Source organism: Piliocolobus tephrosceles, chromosome 1 (genome assembly GCF_002776525.5).
Source record: "Piliocolobus tephrosceles isolate RC106 chromosome 1, ASM277652v3, whole genome shotgun sequence".
In the NCBI taxonomy this organism is placed as follows: domain Eukaryota; kingdom Metazoa; phylum Chordata; class Mammalia; order Primates; family Cercopithecidae; genus Piliocolobus; species Piliocolobus tephrosceles.
In genome coordinates, this window is record NC_045434.1 from 94,390,988 (window position 1) to 94,410,154 (window position 19,167).

The window sequence follows — 19,167 nt, forward strand, 5'->3', positions numbered from 1 at the left end:
TTGTGGTGAGCCAAGATCGCGCCATTGTACTCCAGGCTGGGCAATGAGCGAAACTCTGTCTCAAATAAAATAAAAGAAAAACCTTTCTATCAGGGTGATCTGGTTGGGAGTTTGTAGGGGGACTCCCTGGTATCAGACTCTAAACATTGATTCTCAGCATTTCCCAAGGCCATCTTGGTTCTCAGCTCTCTTGGATGTGCCCAATTACCTCTGGTGCATCTCTTTTCCACCTTCCAAAATGTTGTTACTGTGTTGTCTTCTCTTCTGAACTCTCCATCTTTGTGGGTTTAAGTTTTTCAAAATGATCTTTAATGCCTTTTCAAAAAAATCTTTACTGATGTTTCAGTAGGGTTTTAGGAGGGAAACATGTATGTTTGATCATTTCGTTCTCTTTTACTGGAAAACTTTTATTATGATTACTTTTGAAAGGGTCATAGATGTACCAGTTACAAATTTCTATTCTTTTTTTTTTTTCTTTTTGAGACAGAGGCTTGCTCCATTGTCCAGGCTGGAGTGCAGTGGTGTGATCTTGGCTGACTGCAGCTTCCACCTCCCAGGTTCAAGCAATTCTCCTGCCTTAGCCTCCCAAGTAGCTGGGACTACAGGTGCATGCCGCCACGCCCAGCTAACTTTTTTGTATTTTTAGTAGAGACGGGGTTTCACTGTGTTGCCCAGGCTGGTCTTGAACTCCTGAGCTCAGGCAATCTGCCCGCCTCGGCCTCCCAAAGTGTTAGGGTTACAGGCATGAGCTACCACGCCCGGCCTAAATTTCTATCCTTTAAAATTTTTATTGAGACAGGGTCATGCTCTGTCACCCAGGCTGGAGTGCAGTGGTGCGATCTCAGCTCACTGCAAACTGCAGTCTCAACCTCCCAGGCTCAAGTGATCCTCCTGTTTCAGCCCTCCCCAACGAGGTGAGACTACAGGTGCGTACCACCAAGCCCATGCCTGGCTTTTTTTTTCCTGTTTTTTTTTTTTTTTTTTTTTGTAGAGACAAGGTTTTACCACGCCTGGTCTCTAACTCTTAAGACTCAAAGGATTCTCCCACCTTGGCCTCCTAAAGAGCTTGAAGCTGGGCAGCGGAGGTTGCGGTGAGCCAAGATTGCGCCAGTGCACTCCAGCATGGGCGACAGTACAAGACTCTTATCTCCAAAAAAAAAAAAAAAGAAAACATTTGAGACAGATCCCTGTCCCTTAGGGGCTTCTCTGCAAGGTGGCAAGATGTGTTGACAAACAACAAGGACAATCATTTCTCTTAGCTCTAAATCATTTCACTGTGTGTTAATATCAGGCATTTCTCACAGAAGTAGGATAGGGCTCCGTAATACTTCATTCCTTTTTTTTTTTTTTTTGAGACTGAATTTCGCTCTTGTTGCCCAGGCTGGAGTGCAATGGTGTGATCTCGGCTCACCACAACCTCCACCTCCCAAAGTGATTCTCCTGCCTCAGCCTCCTGAGTAGCTGGGATTACAGGCGCCCACCACTGCACCCGGTTAATTTTTGTATTTTTAGTAGAGACGGGGCTTCTCCGTGTTGGTCACTTTGGTCTCGAACTCCCAACCTCAGGAGATCTGCCCGCCTCGGCCTCCCAAAGTGCTGGGATACAGGCATGAGCTGCCACGCCCGACCTACTTTATCCATTTTTCTTTCTTTCTCTCTCTCTCTCTCTCTTATTTTCTTTTCTTTTCTTTTCTTTTTTTTTTGAGACGGAATGGAGTCTTGCACTGTTGGCTGGGCTGGAGTGCAGGGGCGCCATCTTGGCTCACTGCAACCTCCGCCTCCCGGGTTCAAGCAATTCTCCTGCCTCAGCTTCCTGAGTAGCTGGGCTTATAGGCGCCTGCCACCGAACCTGGCTAATTTTTGTATTTTTTGTAGAGACGGGGTTTCACCATCTTGGCCAGGCTGGTCTCGAACTCCTGACCTCGTGATCTACCCGCCTTGGCCTCTCAAAGTGCTGGGATTACAAGCGTGAGCCACCACGCCCGGCCTACTTTATCCAGTTTTCAAAGGAGGAAAGTGAGACTCAGAGAAGTGACGGCACAAAGTCACCAGAGTACATTGGGGAACCTAGATTTGAAAGGAGGTTTTAGAAATCAGCATTGTGCAAGGCATACTAGCTGTGAGGTAGGACTTGATGGTCTAGTTTCTCAATGTGGTCCTCAGTGCCTGGTTTGCAACCAACTGAGGAGTTTCTTACAGATCCCGGCTTCCAGGCCCCACCCACATCTACTGAATAGGAATCTCTTAGGCTAGATTTCAGGAATTTATATTTTTCAGAAGCTTTCCTAGGGATGCTTATGCACATCAAAGTTTGAGCACAGGTGCACACACACGCAAAAATGCTCTGGCATCCAGAGCAGGGAGGAGATAGCTCTAAGGAGCCTTCATGGAGAAGGCAGCATGGAGTTTGTCTCCGAAGGCTGGAGAGATTGGGGAGGAGGGACCCCATATCAGGCTCCGCTGATAAGAGGATTCAAGCTTGGGCCTTTCACTATCTCTCTGCATTGTGGTCATCATTGTCCTTCCTCATCAACCTTTCCAATTTTCTCTTCAGCCTCCTCCCAAAACTTCAACAGCCTTTTCTCTGACTTTGCTCAATATAATTTTCTGCAGTCTGGGAACAGGGAGATGGTGCCCACACAGAGATGGATTAGCATGTAAAGGACACACACATATAGGGCAGACAAGTAGAGGGCACTCAGTCACAGGCAGACAGGAAGGGGCAGAGATGGGTAAACAAGAAAAGGATACAAAATGACAAGCGGACAGGGAAGGACAGGCGCACAGCAGATCATTACAAGCAGACATAAATGGGCTGGAAAAGGACACCTATAAACATGGATGGAAAGGAAGAGCACTTACAGATGTAACAAGGTCACACCCAAAGCCATAAGAGACAAAACTCACAGACGTAAAGGAATGCAAAGGACCCCTGCAAATGGATAGGTGGGAGGCACACCCAGGTAGGACGGACTCAAGTGATTCCTCAGAACGGTAGCCCTTTACCCCACTGAGCTGAGAAGGGATTAACCTCAAGTACCTGGCCGGGGCTGCCAGGGCCTTGCCCATCTTTGTCTCACTGGTTGTTGCAGAGGGAGGCCAGGCCCCAGGCTCCAGGGTAAGGTGTGCTCCTGGATGTGCACCCCAATCCTGGTGAGGAAGATCACCTCCTCCTTCTTACATCACATTTATTTCAAATCTTAGATACTTATTATTGGGCCTGCAGCCTCGCTTCTTTCTGGCTTGCAGCCCAATTTCATACGGGTCCCTTGGGCCCTTGCTCTTTTGGGGATGTTTTATTCTAATTCCCAGCCCCAGCCGGGAAGCTCCACCAGTTCATTCACAGATCACTTTCCCTTTAAGCAATTTTCCCCAATCCGCCAGCTTCCCAGACTCCCTTTCGTTCCCGACATCACTTGCAGTCTCTAAGAGCACCACATCTCCCAGAAATCTTAGTGGCCAAGGGGCTACCCTAGGGAACTTCAAGTACCGAAATGCTCTCTTATCCGTCTCGGTGACTGCCGTAGTGACCGGTGGGGCTTGTAGTCACCTCGGAATTGTTAGGTGACGAAAAAAACTACTCACCCCAAGTGTCCCTGCGTCAGAGGCGGGTTTCTCTTCTGTATCGCTCTCCTCTCGCCTAAATCCTTCCTCGGACTCCAACTCCCGCCGTGTCTTGCGCTGAGATCCCTGCGGCAAATAATCGGGCTGTGGCCAAAGTGTTCTCTGGGAGTTGTAGTTCCTCTATTGGTGAGGCAAGGAGGAGGCGGAGTGACTCGGCGGCCATTAGCTGTGTGTAGTTGCCCGGGACTAGGAGCTTAAGTGAAGAGGGACGCCTTGTCGGTGGAAATCAGCCGTAGCCATGAGCTTCTGCCGCGGCTAGCCCTAGAGTACGGAGCAGGTGGACTTTTCAATTCCCCGCCCCGCCGGGTGGCGGGGCCTACTAGGCCTCCGGGCATCCCCGGTCTCAAGTAGGCCTCATCTGCCGGCAAGGGCGCCCCAAACGCGGGAGGCGCCATGTCGCTGGTTGCTTACGCCAGCAGCGATGAGAGCGAGCCGGATGAGGCTGAGCCCGAGCCGGAGGAAGAGGAGGCGGTGGCCCCTACATCTGGGCCCGCTTTAGGGGGCTTGTTCGCTTCTCTCCCTGCGCCCAAGGGCCCGGCCTTGCTGCCTCCGCCCCCTCAGATGCTGGCCCCAGCCTTTCCCCCGCCGCTGTTGCTTCCCCCACCCACCGCAGACCCCAGGCTTCAGCCTCCTCCCCCCTTGCCTTTCGGCCTGGGAGGCTTCCCCCCACCTCCAGGCGTGAGCCCGGCTGAAGCGGCGGGAGTTGGGGAGGGACTGGGATTGGGGTTGCCCTCGCCCCGAGGCCCTGGCCTCAGTCTGCCCCCTCCAATTGGCGGTGCCGGCCCCCCGCTGGGGCTTCCCAAGCCAAAGAAGAGGAAAGAGCCCGTGAAGATCGCGGCGCCGGAGTTGCATAAAGGAGATGTGAGTATCCGGGGAAGGCACCCCCAAACTGTCCATCGGGTTTGAGTCGGCGGTAGGAGGGACATGTGGAGATTTCGGAACTCCTTCCCACAAACGCATCCGTGGATTCAAGGCCACTGGAATCCTCTTATAATGTGATTAATTGAGCTGAAGTTGGTCAACTTCGGGGAGTTTGGGTATTTGCCCATGTGGGTTTCCTGAAGCTGGGCTTGCCTGCAGAAGGCCACATGTCATCATCACCTGGTACTGACAGGCCTAGGGACACTTGGATCCGCTCCCCCTCTTTGCATCTTCACCTCAGTCCGGCTTTTTCCCCTTTCCTCCTACTGAGAACAGGATGAAATCTGGCACCTGAAGAATGACGGGAGACAGGGCTCCTGAACCTTTGCCGAACATCTGGGACAAATCTTTTCCTTGTCTCTGAACTCAAAAACATCAGGCCTGGAGGAAAATCATAGTAATCTTGGATTCTATTTTTGAGGGGAGTTAGAGGAGAAATCGAATATTTGTTGAGTGCAGATCATTTGCCGTTCATTGGTCCCTTCTTTCAATTATTACAGAGCTCTGGGAGGTAACATATTATTGTTTTACAGATGAGAAACAGGTGTCCAGCATGCACGATTTTACCTGGTAAAGGGCAGAGTGAAGATTAAGGTTCAGTCTCTCTGAACCTCAGATCTGTGCCTCATTTTCACCATTTAGCCATGGTCAAAGCTAGGTGAATTAGGATGCTTGGGTACTGTTTCTAGAAGACGCAGCGAGTCTTACCTGTTTCTATATGTGACAGTGGAAAAATACAAGGCTTCTTCTGAAGTGAGGGCTTTGGAGATAAAGGAGAGATTTAAGCCTGGGAGCAGGAACTGCTTAGAATTACTTACCGGAGAGAAATTCATTGTCTTTGCTTTTCTTCAGACTCCCAGCTCTGCCTAGGAGCCATTTTCATTCTTACCTGCTCTTCCTTAAATTTCTTCCCTCAGATATCCTAATATTCTCTCCCTCACCTCACTTGGCCTAAAAGGCCTGTTTTCTGTGAGGACTTCCCTAGCCTGCTATGTATGTATGTATGTATGTATTTATTTATTTTTTGAGACAGAGTCTCGCTCTGTCACCCAGGCTGGAGTGCAGTGGTACGATCTCTGCTCACTGCAAGCTCCGCCTCCCGGGTTCACGCGATTCGATTCTCCTGCCTCAGCCTCCCGAGTAGCTGGGACTACAGGTGCCCACCGCCACACCCGGCTAATTTTTTTCTATTTTTAGTAGAGACGTGGTTTCACTGTGTTAGCCAGGATGGTCTCGATCTCCCGACCTTGTGATCCGCCCTCCTTGGCCTCCTAAAGTGCTGGGATTACAGGCGTGAGCCACTGTGCCTGGTCACTTTCTTCCATTTTATTTCCTCCTTCTTTCACACCTAAGAGTCTGTCATCCTAAGTCTAGGATCCAAAAAAAAGCCTTTTATTGCTCCATGGAAACTACCTTGGCTTTGATTTAACCTGGAACTAGGAAAGATCCCTGAATGAGACAAATAAAAACAGTCTACACGGACATGGAAAGGCTCATTTCTAGCGCTGTGAAGGTAGCATTATAGAAAGTTGGGAGAGGATGTAGAATCTGCCATTTAGGTTGGCTGAGGTGGCAGAAAACTCTGAAGACTCCTTTGTAATGCTTACCCTCCTTTGTAAGCATTCACTAAATTTCTGAAGTGAACAGTGACATGGCTAATTAAAGTCCTAGCCCTTGCTGGTTGAGTTTCCCATTTTTATTCTGTTCAACTTGGTCTTTTTGTTCTTGGAACACGTAATTCCTGCAGAAAGGTAGCCTAAGAATGTTCAAGATGGTCAGGTGAGGGTAACCTTTGTCTTTATCTATCTTTTGAGATGTAGTTTCACTCACTGCCCAGGCTGGAGTGCAATGGCACAATCTCGGCTCACCGCAACCTCGGCCTCCAGGGTTCAAGCGATTCTCCTGCCTCAGCCTCCTGAGTAGAGTAGCTGGGATTACAGGCATGCGCCACCACGCCCAGCTAATTTTGTATTTTTAGTAGAGACTGGAGTTTCTCCTTGTTGGTCAGGCAGGTCTTGAACTCCTGACCTCAGGTGATCTGACCACCTTGGCCTCCCAAAGTGCTGGGATTACAGGCATGAGCCACTGCGCCAGCCAACCATTGTCTTTAAAAGAGCTGTGCCCCCTCCAGTTCTAAGCCCCTCTGGTTCTGAGCTCTATGTCTTACACTTAGTAGGCTCTTAGTACACAGTTGAAAGAATTAATTAGGTTTCCTTAAGTAAATAATTAGAGTTTGGTGGTGAAGTAGAAGTAATTAGAAGTAATTAACTCTCAGCCATTTCATTCAATTGATATGGAGCTCTTTCTTTGTATCTGGAGCTAAGAATGTGAACATGATAGCCCCAGCCCAAAAGGAGCTTATGATCTACTGGAGAAAACAAAAGGAAATAGATTTTAGATAAAGGCAGAGAAGGACCGGGATAAGCTGGTGCCATTGGGTGCCATTGGAGTACACCTAGTGGGCATTAGTCCAGTCTTGGGAGGTTGGGGAACCCTCTAGGGGGAGATGTCTAAGCAGAGATAAGGCTGATGAAAGGGTAGTATGGGAGCAGCACAGCAGAGGAAACAATGTATAAAAGCTTGGAAGACGAAGAGTGGGAATGCTTTCAGGGAACCTCAGGTGAGTTAAGCACAGTGGCTGGAGCATTTTGAGAGGGTGGGGAGTGCTGAGAGAATGGGGCTAGAGAGAGAGAGGCTGAGGCCAGATAATGGGCCTTGGATGCCATGCTAGGGTCTTTCTACCTTATTTGGGGGTAGTGAAGACCCCTTAAAGGCAAGAAATCTCTGATCAAAGAGTGGTGAGAAACTTGGAGGGAGCAAGACTGGCAGAATGTGAGAGGCTGGTGGCCTGGATGATGAACTAGGGGATGGAGAGAACTGGAGCATCGAGATACATTTAGGAGGGGGAAGTGATAAGACTGGAGGATTGATTAGATGTTACACTAAGGAGAGGATTCAAGGTTGACCCCCACTGCATTTTGCCTCAGGCAGCTGGGGGGTGGTGGTGCTATTTATTGAGGGAATACAGAAGGCAGAGCAGATTGGGGGTTAGATTTCATTTGTTGCAAGTGTTAGAAGCCAACTCAAGCTAGTTTAAATCTTTTTTTTTTCCTTTTCTTTTTTAAATAAATGGAGATGTTGTCTCGCTATGTTGCCCAGGCTGGTCTTGAACTCTTGAGCTCAAGCAGCCCTTCTGCCTTGGCCTCTCGAAGTGCTGGGATTACAGATGTGAGCCACCATTAAATGGTAATGCATCATAAATATACTGTGGTACCTCAGAAGGAACCTGCATCAGGAACCTGAGATCTGTTGGGGATCTCTACACAGCTGTTCTTTGCACATTTGATTCATTTTTTTAAAAATTTTATTTTATTTTTAAATTTTAATATATTTATTTATTTATTTTGAGATCAGATTATGAGACTGGTTAATTTTTGTATTTTTAGTAGAGATGGAGTTTCACCATGTTGCCAAGGCTGGTCTCAAACTCCTGGGCTCAACTGAGCTGCCTGCCTTGGCCTCCCAAAGTGCTGGGGTTACAGGTGTGAGCCACTGCTCCTGGCCTTGATTCATTATTTCTCTGCGGATTAGCTTTTTTTTTTTTTTTTTTTTTGAGGCGGAGTCTTGCTCTGTCGCCGGGACTGGCCGGATCTCAGCTCACTGCAAGCTCCGCCTCCCGGGTTTAGGCCATTCTCCTGCCTCAGCCTTCCGAGTAGCGGAGACTACAGGCGCCCGCCACCTCTCCCAGCTAGTTTTTGTATTTTTAGTAGAGACGGGGTTTCACCGGGTTGGCCAGGATGGTCTCGATCTCCTGACCTCGTGATCCGCCTGTCTCGGCCTCCCAAAGTGCTGGGATTACAGGCTTGAGCCACTGCGCCCGGCCGCGGATTAGCTTCTTAACCGTTGTTGTAGGTGAAAGATGGCCACCCACACCTTGGTTTTTATTTATTTCCTTTTAGAGATCAGTCCAGATTGAACTACGATGGTAGTCTCAATTCTGTTTTCCTGGAGTGAGAATTTGGTTGATTTGATTTGGGTCATATTACCCAATCATCTGCAGTCAGCGTAGTACCAAATTCTCCCTCCAGGTGTATTCCAAAATTAAATTCAGTCAATTTTTGATTTTTGTGAGGAATTAGGAATGATCCATAGAATGGATAATCATCCCTTCTTTTGCCCTTCTTGCTGTGACCCAAGCTACACTGGTTGATTTCATAGGCTCAGGGGAGGCAGACTTCCCCTAGCGTATGAAAAACCAAAATCAGAAGAATAAGTCTGCTGGAAGAGTTTTCTATCATATAATGCGTATTCCAAAGCACACAGACATTTTAGGGTTATCTGGATTAGTATTTATCACCACTTTCAGATTGTTTACCCAGATAGTAGAAAATTTGAAGCTTTGAGACAGATTTCACTAATTTTTGTCACTTCTAGTAACCAAATAAGAATTGCCTGCAGTGGATTTAGCTAAGTTTTAGCCCTAGCTAAAGGGAAGGGAGAGTGTGCTTATATGTGTAGGGCGCCTGCTTAATGTCTGACACTTACCTTTAGTTTATAAAGAAGAAATCAGGAGTTTAGAGAACAGAGGTGATTTGCCTGAAAGCACACAGTCTGTGGGTAGCTGCGATTGTATTTGAACCTGGATAAGATTTGTTGTGTTTATCGGGGTGTCTATTGAAAACATAGAAGGAAGAGCCTGGGGCAACCAGAAAGCAATACAAATGAGGAGTGCAAAAATGGGAGTGAAAACGGTATCCTAGCAGCAGGTACTTGAGACTTAAGAGTAAAAAAGGTTGCCAGGCGCGGTGGCTCACGCCTGTAACCCCAGCACTTTGGGAGGCCGAGGTGGGCGGATCACGAGGTCAGGAGATCCAGACCATCCTGGCTAACACGGTGAAACCCCATCTCTAGTAAAAATACAAAAACTTAGCCGGGCGTGGTGGCGGGCCCCTGTAGTCCCGCTACTCGGAGGCTGAGGCAGGAGAATGGCGTGAACCCAGGAGGCGGAGCTTGCAGTGGGCCGAGATGGTGCCACTGCACTCCAGCCTGGGCGACAAAGCGAGACTCCGTCTCAAAAAAACAAAAACAAAAGAGTAAAAAAGGTTGATGAATCTAGCAAATGGGGATAATAGTAATGATTAGGGTTTGGAGCCCCCAGGTGTGGGGCTTAGGGGGTGTCTGTTCTTGGGTTATTTCCTTCTTGGCTTTTAGTCCTGGCAGCTAGTGATTGCTTTTTGGAGAGGGAGTGTCTCAGAGCCAGAGCCTGGGAAGATAAGAGAGGCTGCCATGGGGAATGAGGCTCTGATAGATTAGCAGATCCCACAGGACCTAGCTTAATGGAAAATGTCTGTTTCCGTTCTTGCTCAGCAATCTCAGGGTATGTGTGTCTCGTCACTCTTGGCAGCTGGAACAGAGAGGACAGTGGTGGCCATTGAGGCTCAGGTTCTCGTGAGGCCAAGAAGAAATACAGTACTTTCTTATTAACAAACTCAACAGTTTGTTCCTCAAAACCAATGTGTGCCTGTTGTGGCCGAGGACACTCTCAGCCCTGGATGCTTCGGTGTTTCTAGCATTGCCCTTCTTCCTTGATCTAATGGCACAGACCCACTCAGATGGCCATTTGCTGGTCTTTAGCACTCTCTAGAAGTTGACTCCACAACCTCCATTTAATATACTCCTGAGGAAAACAGGTTGGCAGTTCCTCAAAAGGTTAAACAAACAGAATGATGATCCACCAATTTCACTCCTAGGTGAAAAGAATCAAAAGTGGAGATTCAAACAGATACTTGTACGCCAGTGTTCATAGCAGCAATACTGCCAGTAGCCAAAGGTGGCAACAACCCAAGTGTTCATCAACAGTAGATAAAATGTGGTATGTGCACACGTTAGGATATTATTCAGCCTTGAAAAGGAATGAAATTCTGATAGGTGCTACAACATGGATGGACCTTGAAGACATTATGCTAAGTAAAGTAAGCCAGTCACAAAAGGACAAATATTGTATAGTTCCACTTACATGAGGTACCTAGAAAAGTCAAATTCATAGAGACAGAAAGTGGAATAGCAGTTACCAGGGGCTGGGGGGAGGTGAGGATAAAGAGTTACTGTTTAATGGGTACAGAGTTTCTTTCTTTCTTTCTTTCTTTTTTTTTTTTTTTTTTTTAAATGAGACAGGGTCTCAGTCTGTTGCCCAGGCTGGAATGTAGTGGCTTAATTATGGCTCACTGCAGCCTCTACCTCCTGGGTTCAGGCAACCCTCCTGCCTCAGTCTCCCCAGTAGCTGGGACCACAGTAATGTGCCACTGTACCTGGCTATGTTTTTAAAAAAATTTTTTGCGGGGCATGGTGGCTCATGCCTGTAAATCCCACACTTTGGGAGGCCGAGGCGGGTGGATCACGAGGTCAAGAGTTCAAGACCAGCCTGGCCAAGATGGTGAAACCCTGGCTCTGCTAAAAATATAAAAATTAGCTGGGCGTAGTGGCACATGCCTGTAATCCCAGCTACTCGGTAGGTTGAGGCAGAGAATTGCTTGAACCCGGGAGACAGAAATTGCAGTGAGCCAAGATCATGCCACTGCCCTCCGGCCTCGGTGACAGAGTGAGACTCCATCTCAAAAAAAAAAAAAAAAGCCAGGTGCGGTGCCTCACACCTGTAATCCCAGCACTTTGGGAGGCCGAGGCGGGCGGATCACAAGGTCAGGAGATCGAGACCATCCTGGCTAACACGGTGAAACCCCATCTCTACTAAAAATACAAAAAATTAGCCGGGCGTGGTGGTGGACACCTATAGTCCCAGCTTCTTGGGAGACTGAGGCAGGAGAATGGTGTGAACCCAAGAGGCAGAGCTTGCAGTGAGCTGAGATCGCACCACTGCACTCCAGCCTGGGCCACAGAGCAAGACTCTGTCTCACAAAAAAAAAAAAGAAAAAAAATTTTTTATTTGTGGAGATGGGGGTCTTATGATGTTCTCTGGGCTGGCCTCAAACCCCTGGGGCTCAAGTGATCCTCCTGCCTCATTTTTCTTTCCTTTTTTTTTTTTTTTGAGACAGGGTCCTGCTCTGTTGCCCAGCCTGGAGTGTAGTGGCACAATCTTAGCTTACTTCAGCCTTGACCTCCTTGGCTCAAGCAGTCCTCCCACCTCAGCCTTCTGAGTAGCTGGGAGTATAGGCACATGGCTGATTTAAATTTTTTTTTTTTTTTTTGAGACATAGTCTCATCTGTCCACCCAGGCTGGAATGCAGTGGCATGATCTTGGCTCACTGCAACCTCCACTTCCCGGGTTCAAGCGATTCTCCTGCCTCAGCCTCCTGAGTAGCTGGGACTACAGGTGCCCGCCACCATCCCCGACTAATTTTTGTATTTTTAGTAGAGATGGGGTTTCACCATATTGGCCAGGCTGGTCTCGAACTCCTGACCTTGTGATCTGCCCACCTCGGCCTCCCAAAGTGCTGGGATTACAGGCAAGAGCCACCATGCCCGGCTAATTTTTAAAATTTTTTGGTAGGGATGAGGTCTGTCTACAGTGCCCAGACTTGTCTCAAACTCCTGGGCTCAAGCAATCCTCCCATCTGGGCCTCTCCAAATGCTGGGATTATAGGGGTAAACCACTGTGCCTGGCCATCCCCGCCTTGCCTCATTTTTGAAGTTGTTATTTTAGTGTTCTGTTTCAGGGAGTCTGTCGTTTATGGTGTGTCATGAGATGATTTATAATAGGGGTCAGTAGAAGTTTTATATAAGATGTTTGGGCTGGGTGCAGTGGCGCATGCCTGCAATCCCAACACTTTGGGAGGCCAAGGCAGGTAAATTGCTTGAGGAAGAGTTTGAGACCAGCCTGGGCAACAGAGTGAGACCCCGCCTTTTATCTCTACAAAAAAATTTAAAAAATAAAATAGCTGAGCATGGTGGGCAAGTGCCTGTAGTCCCAGCTGCCTGGGAGGCTGAGGCAGGAAGATTGCTTGAGACCAGGAGTTTGAGGTTACGGTGAGCTATAATTGCACCACTCTACTCCAGCCTGGGCACAGCAGAGCAAGACCACGTCTCAAGGGAAAAAGGTGTTCAAAGAGAAGAGTGATTGTGAGTAGCCATAGCAATCCTCTAAATCTAGAAATAGACTGTTCCGAAGTCTTTGTACAGGTTTTTTTTTGTGTGTGCTTTTAAACTATAAACTCAGGTTGTCAGTATAATGGAAACGATCTGTGACATTTACAGAGAAATTGAATTTTCTTTCCACCTTGGATCTGGCCTTCAATTCTAGTAGCTGTGGGGCATTTTGCCTGCTACAGTCTCACAGTAGCCACTTTTTGTTTTTCAAAGAATCTGAAAAATAAGAATATGCTTGTATAGTTTTATAAATGTAATCATCTTAAATTTGGATGAAATTTGTTTATTTCAGATTGTTGCCATTGGACCTGTTGCCTAAGGATGTCAAAGTTAAAATGTATTTGAGGACTCCATGAAAACCTTGTATACCCCATAGTGAGGTGGTTCTGTGTGGTCTGCCAGAAAGGAGATAAGTCTTTGTGGTCAAAAGACAAGAGAGATGGTCAGGAGTCTATAAGGGGTAGTGAGAGTTAGTTTAGAACAGAGAGAAAATGTAGAAAATGTTAGGTGCCAGGTGCTTAAGTCTTTTCTTGGGTGAGTTTGGTATCTTGGCAAACCAGAGAAAATAATACTTTTTGAACTTTGTTTAGAATTTTAGTTTGTATCATTTTCACTGACAGTAGCTCCTGTGGTTGTGACATGGGTAAGTATTATTTGCACCTTAGGCTTGGGGAAGTTAAATAGCGGGATCCCTCAGCCAGTAAGGGGCAGAGCTGAGACTCAAAGCAGTGCTTCTGATTTTGTGCCTCATGCTCTCTCAGCTGTGTCGTGTGGGATCTAGTGAGTGTGAATCTCAGACCTGGACAGCAGACAGCTCAGTGTGGTGTTCCCGTAAAAGCACGGGCACCGGAACTGGTTCTGATCCTGGTTCTGCCCCATCCTATTTTTATCTCTGAGCCTTATTTTCTTTACCATAAAGTTGAGATGATAATAATGCCTACTTTGAAATGTTATAAGGATTAAATGAAAAATGAGTAAATTGCCTGATACATAGGAAGTACTTGGTAGATGGTTGTGCTTTCCTTTGCCACCCTTTCCTTTATCCCCCACATTTAGATACCAAGATGGATTTTCCTTATGGGTTTAAAAAATATATATATATTTGATAGCAGTTAGTAATTAAACTCGCTGTGTACTGACTACTGGCAGGAAGTATTCAACTATAAGAAATACCCTTTGCTGGGCCGGGCCCGGTGGCTCACGCCTGTAATCCCAGCACTTTGGGAGGCTGAGGAGGGGGATCACCTGAGGTCAGGAGTTCGAGACCAGCCTGACCAATATGGAGAAACCCCGTCTCTACTAAAAATACAAAATTAGCTGGGCATGGTGGCACATGTCTGTAATCCCAGCTAATAGGGAGGCTGAGGCAGGAGAATCGCTTGAACCTGGGAGGCAGAGGTTGCAGTGAGCCGAGATCACACCATTGCACTCCAGCCTGGGCAATAAATTGAGCAAAACTCTGTCTCAAAAAAAAAAAAAGAGAGAGAAAAAAAAAAAGAAATACCCTTTGCCGTCAGAGTAAAGGCAAGAATATATGTGAAAAACATAATGTTTACAGAGCAGGCACAAATGAACCCGAATTAATATGATGCCACCCTAAACAAATGAGTGATGTAGGGACACCTAGTGAAAAGGAGCAAGGTGAGATTCATCAGAGAGACTTCTCAGGAGTTTTGAGTCAGGAAGTACAGAACGCAGATTGATAACAGAATGAGAGGTGGCAGTGATACGGGAGGGGTGGAAGTGACAAGGGGAAGAACTTACATGAAAGGAAGCACAAATACGAACAGGAGATTCTTTAAGGGGATGCAACATTTTTATTGTAAGTTGACAATTTATCATTGTATCTGTAGGATACACCATGTTAAGAATTATGAATACTGTGGAATAATTAAACTAACATAGCTGTCACTTCAAATGCTTTTTTTTTTTTTTTTTTTTTGTGGTGAGAACATTTGAAATTCACTCTCAGCAGTTTTGAAATGTGTAATACACTATTATTAGCTATATTCACCATATTGTGCAATAGATCTCAAAAATACCCTCAGACTTATTCTTCCTGTCTGAGATTTTGTACCCTTTGACCATCATCTCCTCAGTGGTAACCACCATTGTACTCTGCTTCTATGAAGTACATTCTTTTTTTTTTCTTTTGAGACAGAGTCTCGCTCTGTTGCCCAGGCTGGAGTGCAGTGGCGCGATCTCGGCTCACTGCAAGCTCCGCCTTCCCGGTTCACACCATTCTCCTGCCTCAGCCTCCCGAGTAGCTGGGACTACAGACACCCACCACCTCGCCTGGCTAGTTTTTTGTATTTTTTTAGTAGAGACGGGGTTTCACCGTGTTAGCCAGGATGGTCTCGATCTCCTGACCTCGTGATCCGCCCGTCTTGGCCTCCCAAAGTGCTGGGATTACAGGCTTGAGCCACCGCGCCTGGCCACGAAGTACATTCTTTTAGATTCTACATGTAAGTGAGAACATGTGCTATTTGTATACTTTGTCTGCTTGGCTTATTTCACTTAGCATAACATTCTCCAGTTCTATCCATGTTGCTGCAAATGACAGAATTTCCTTTTTTAAGGCTGAATACTATTCCACTGTGTATAAATACCACATTTTCTTCATCCATTCATCTGTTGGTGGACACTTAGGTTGCTTCGGTAACTCGGCTACTGTGAATAATGCTGTAGTGAACATGGGAGTGCAGACACCTCTTTGGCAAACTGATTTCAAATCTTTTGGGTAAACACCTAGAGAAGTGGAATTATTGGATCATAGTCATTCTTTTTTTTTTTCTTTGAGGCAAGGTCTCACTCTGTTGCCCAGGCTGGAGTGCAGTGGCATAATCACAGCTCACTGCAGCCTCGACTTCCTGGGCTTAAGTGATCCTTCCACCTCAGCCCCCCGAGTATCTGGTACAACAGGCACATGCCACCACACTCAGCTAATTTTTGCATTTTTTGTAGAGACAGAGTTTCACCATATTGCCCAGGCTGTCGTATGGTAATTTTTTTTGAGATGGAGTTTTGCTCTTGTTGCCCAGGCTGGAGTGCAATGGTGCAATCTCGGCTCACCGCAACTTCCGCCTCCTGGATTCAAGCGATTCTCCTGCCTCAGCCTCCCGAGTAGCTGGTATTATAGGCACCTGCCACCATGCCTGGCTAATTTTTATATTTTTAGTAGAGACGGGGTTTCATCATATTGCTCAGGCTGGTCTGGAACTCCTGACCTCAGGTGATCTGCCCGCCTCAGCCTCCCAAAGTGCTGGGATTACAGGCATGAGCCACCGTGCCCGACCGGGTTACATGTATATATATATATATATATTTTTTTTTTTTTTTTTTTCTGAGCTAGGGTCTTACTCTATCACCCAGACTGGAGTGCGGCAGCATGATTTTGGCTCACTATAACTTCCACTTCCCAGGCTCAAGCGATCCTCTCACCTCAGCCTCCCTAGTAGCTAGGACTACAGATGTGCACCACCATGCCCGGCTAATTTTAATTTTAAAAATTTAAAAATTTGTATTATTATTCTTACTATTGAGACGAAGTCTCGCTCTGTCACCCAGGCTGGAGTGCAGTGGCGCAAGCTTGGTGCTCACTGTAACCTTCGCTTCCTGGGTTCAAGCAATTCTGCTGCCTCAGTCACCCGAGTAACTGGGACTACAGACAAAGGCGCCCGCCATCATGCCCAGCTAATTTTTGTATTTTTCGTAGAGCTGAGGTTTCACCATGTTGGCCAGGCTGGTCTCGAACTCCTGACCTCAAGTGATCTGCCTTCATTGGCCTCCCAAAGTGCTGGGATTACAGGTGTAAGCCACCGGACTGGGCCTGTTTTAAAGTTTTATTTATTTTTATTTTGTAAAAAATTTCTGAGTGAGGTCTCTCTTTTATTTTCTATTTCATCTTTAAAAAAAAAAAAATTAGAGGTGGGAGTCTCACTGTTGACCAGGCTGGTCTTAAACTCCTGGCCTCAAGTGATTCTCCCATTTTGGCCTCCCAAAGTGCTAGGATTACAGGTGTGAGCCACCATGCCTGGTCTAATTTTTTTTTTTTTTTTTTGAGGCAGAGTCTGCTCTGTCACCCAGGCTGGAGTCCAGTGGCACAATCTCAGCTCACTGCAACCTCCGCCTCCTGGGTTCAAGCAATTCTTGTACCTCAGCCTCCTGAGAAGCACGTGCCACCACACCTGGCTAACTTTTGCATTTTTATTTATTTATATTTTTGAGACAGAGTTTCACTGTGTCGCCTGGGCTGGAGTGCAGTGGCATGATCTCGGCTCACTGCAACCTCTGCCTCCTGGATTCAAGTGATTCTCCTGCCTCAGCCCTCCCTAGTAGCTGGAATTACAGGCATGTGCCACCACACCCAGCTAATCTTTTGTATTTTTAGTAGAGACGGGGTTTCACCATGTTATCTGGGCTGGTCTCAAACTCCTGGGCTCAAGCAATCCTCCCACCTTGGCCTCCCAAAGTGCTGGGATTACAGGCGCGAGCCACCATGCCACACTGTCACATGGTAAATTCTATTGTTAATTTTTAAAAAAATTTTTATTATTTTTATTTATTTTTGGTATTTGAGACAAGGTCTCACTCTGTCGCCCAGGGTAGACTGCAGTGACATGATCACGGCTCGCTGCAGCCTTGACCTCCTAGGCTCAGGTGACCCACCTCAGCCTCCTGAGTAGCTGGGACTACAGGCGTGTACTACCACGCCTGACTAAATTTATATTCTTAGTTTTCTTAAGGCACCTCCATACAGTTTTCCTTAATGGTAGTACTAATTGGGGATGTTTGAACCATACTTCGTGCTCTTATCTTACACTGCCCTTTATTTTTATTTTATTTTGTTTTTTGAGGCAGAGTCTTGCTCTGTCACCTACACTGGATTGTAAGATCTTGGCTCATTGTAACCTCTGCTTCCCTGGTTCAAGCATTTCTCCTGCCTCAGCCTCCCGAGTAGCTGGGATTACAGGCGCCCACCACCTTACTTTTGTCCAGCTAATTTTTGTATTTTTAGTAGAGACAGGGTTTCACCATGTTGGCCAGGGTGGTCTCAAACTCCTGACCTCAGGTGATCCGCCTGTCTTGGCCTCTCAAAGTGCTGAGTTACAGGTGTGAGACACAGTGCGTGGCCTTATACTGCCTTTCATTACAGTGATTTGGGTACCTGTTATTCTTACTGGATTGTAAATTCTTTGAGGGCAGGTACTTTTTTCATATCATGGCACACACAGGGAATCTTTTTTTTTTTTTTTTGAGATGGAGTCTCGCTCTGTCCCCCAGGCTGGAGTACAGTGGCCGGATCTCAGCTCACTGCAAGCTCCGCCTCCCGGGTTCACGCCATTCTCCTGCCTCAGCCTCCCGAGTAGCTGGGACTACAGGCGGCCGCCACCTCGCCCGGCTAGTTTTTTGTATGTTTTAGTAGAAATGGGGTTTCACCGTGTTAGCCAGGATAGTCTTGATCTCCTGACCCAGTGATCCGCCTGTCTCTGCCTCCCAAAGTGCTGGGATTACAGGCTTGAGCCACCGCGCCAGGCCCACACAGGGAATCTTTGAAGCACACTGAGGGAAATGGTCCAGACTGAGACTAGTGGTCTAGGACTCTAGCTGGCCAAGCCCTGCCTGGGACACTGGTTAGGAAATGCTATGTACAGTACTTAGCACAGTGTCTTGAATATAATAGGTAATTATGATTGAAAGATCCTTGGAACAGGTAAATTCGAAAAGGAACTTGTGAGATATGAGAGCAAGTATAGAACAGCAGAGGATTTGAGTTCTCACAGAATCTTGGAGATGAATGGGATCTGAAATTCTTGCCTAATCACTTTTTTATTTACAGATATCCAAACCAAGGCCCTGGGAACAAATGGAAAGCTTTAAGTTTCATGACTGGGGGAATAATTTTTTAAAATAAAAAGGTTAAAGCTTGCTATTCGTACGCCTTGTGGTTCTCTTTGACTTGAAGATGCCAAGGAACTGAGATTGAGCTAAAAGTTTAGCGATTTTTCAGCATGAGAGCTTGTCTTAGAAACAATCCTGATGAGTCAGAAGGATAACACAGATGACCTTCTGTCTTGCCCCAGATCCTTACGGTCATCATTTGCCTGCTTTCTTCCTGGGCATGAACAACTGTGTCAGACAATAGATCATACTTGGAGAGGGAATGGATTTCTCCAATGGCTTTGACCTTTAATGCCTCATAGAGGAGTAGTTAACACACCACTCAATCCCACTGGAGTTCCCCAGCTTTGTGGTTATGCAGTCTATATAAGTGGTTTTAAAAGTGAAGCTGAGATTGGGTGAGATTGTAGGCCAATTCCCATTCATCTTCTAGTGGACAGAATTATAGGAAGAAGAATGGGTATAGTTTCTCCTTTCCACCAAGGACCAAATGGGAGGAGATAGTCTTAATTTAACAGAAAAGAAATTGATGCCAAAAAGGCTGTGCAACAGGTCTGCGAGGGCAGGGGAATTGAGTAATCAAGGGAGGCCAAGGCATACCCCGATTTCTCTGAAGCTGTT

At 46.8% G+C, this 19,167-nt stretch overlaps 1 protein-coding gene across 2 annotated transcripts in view; it reads left to right on the top strand.

The window, feature by feature from the left end:
* The first annotated feature begins 2,010 nt into the window (after positions 1 to 2,010).
* PRCC (proline rich mitotic checkpoint control factor) overlaps positions 2,011 to 19,167 on the top strand; it is a 36,346-nt gene continuing 19,189 nt past the window's right edge. The window contains exon 1 of one of the 2 annotated variants that reach the window (XM_023214071.3): positions 2,011 to 4,485. In XM_023214071.3, the coding sequence (XP_023069839.1) occupies positions 4,018 to 4,485 (468 nt within the window). In that variant the 5' untranslated portion in view covers positions 2,011 to 4,017. The remainder of the gene's footprint in view (positions 4,486 to 19,167) is intronic. The other variant, XM_023214070.3, reaches the window with a different exon arrangement.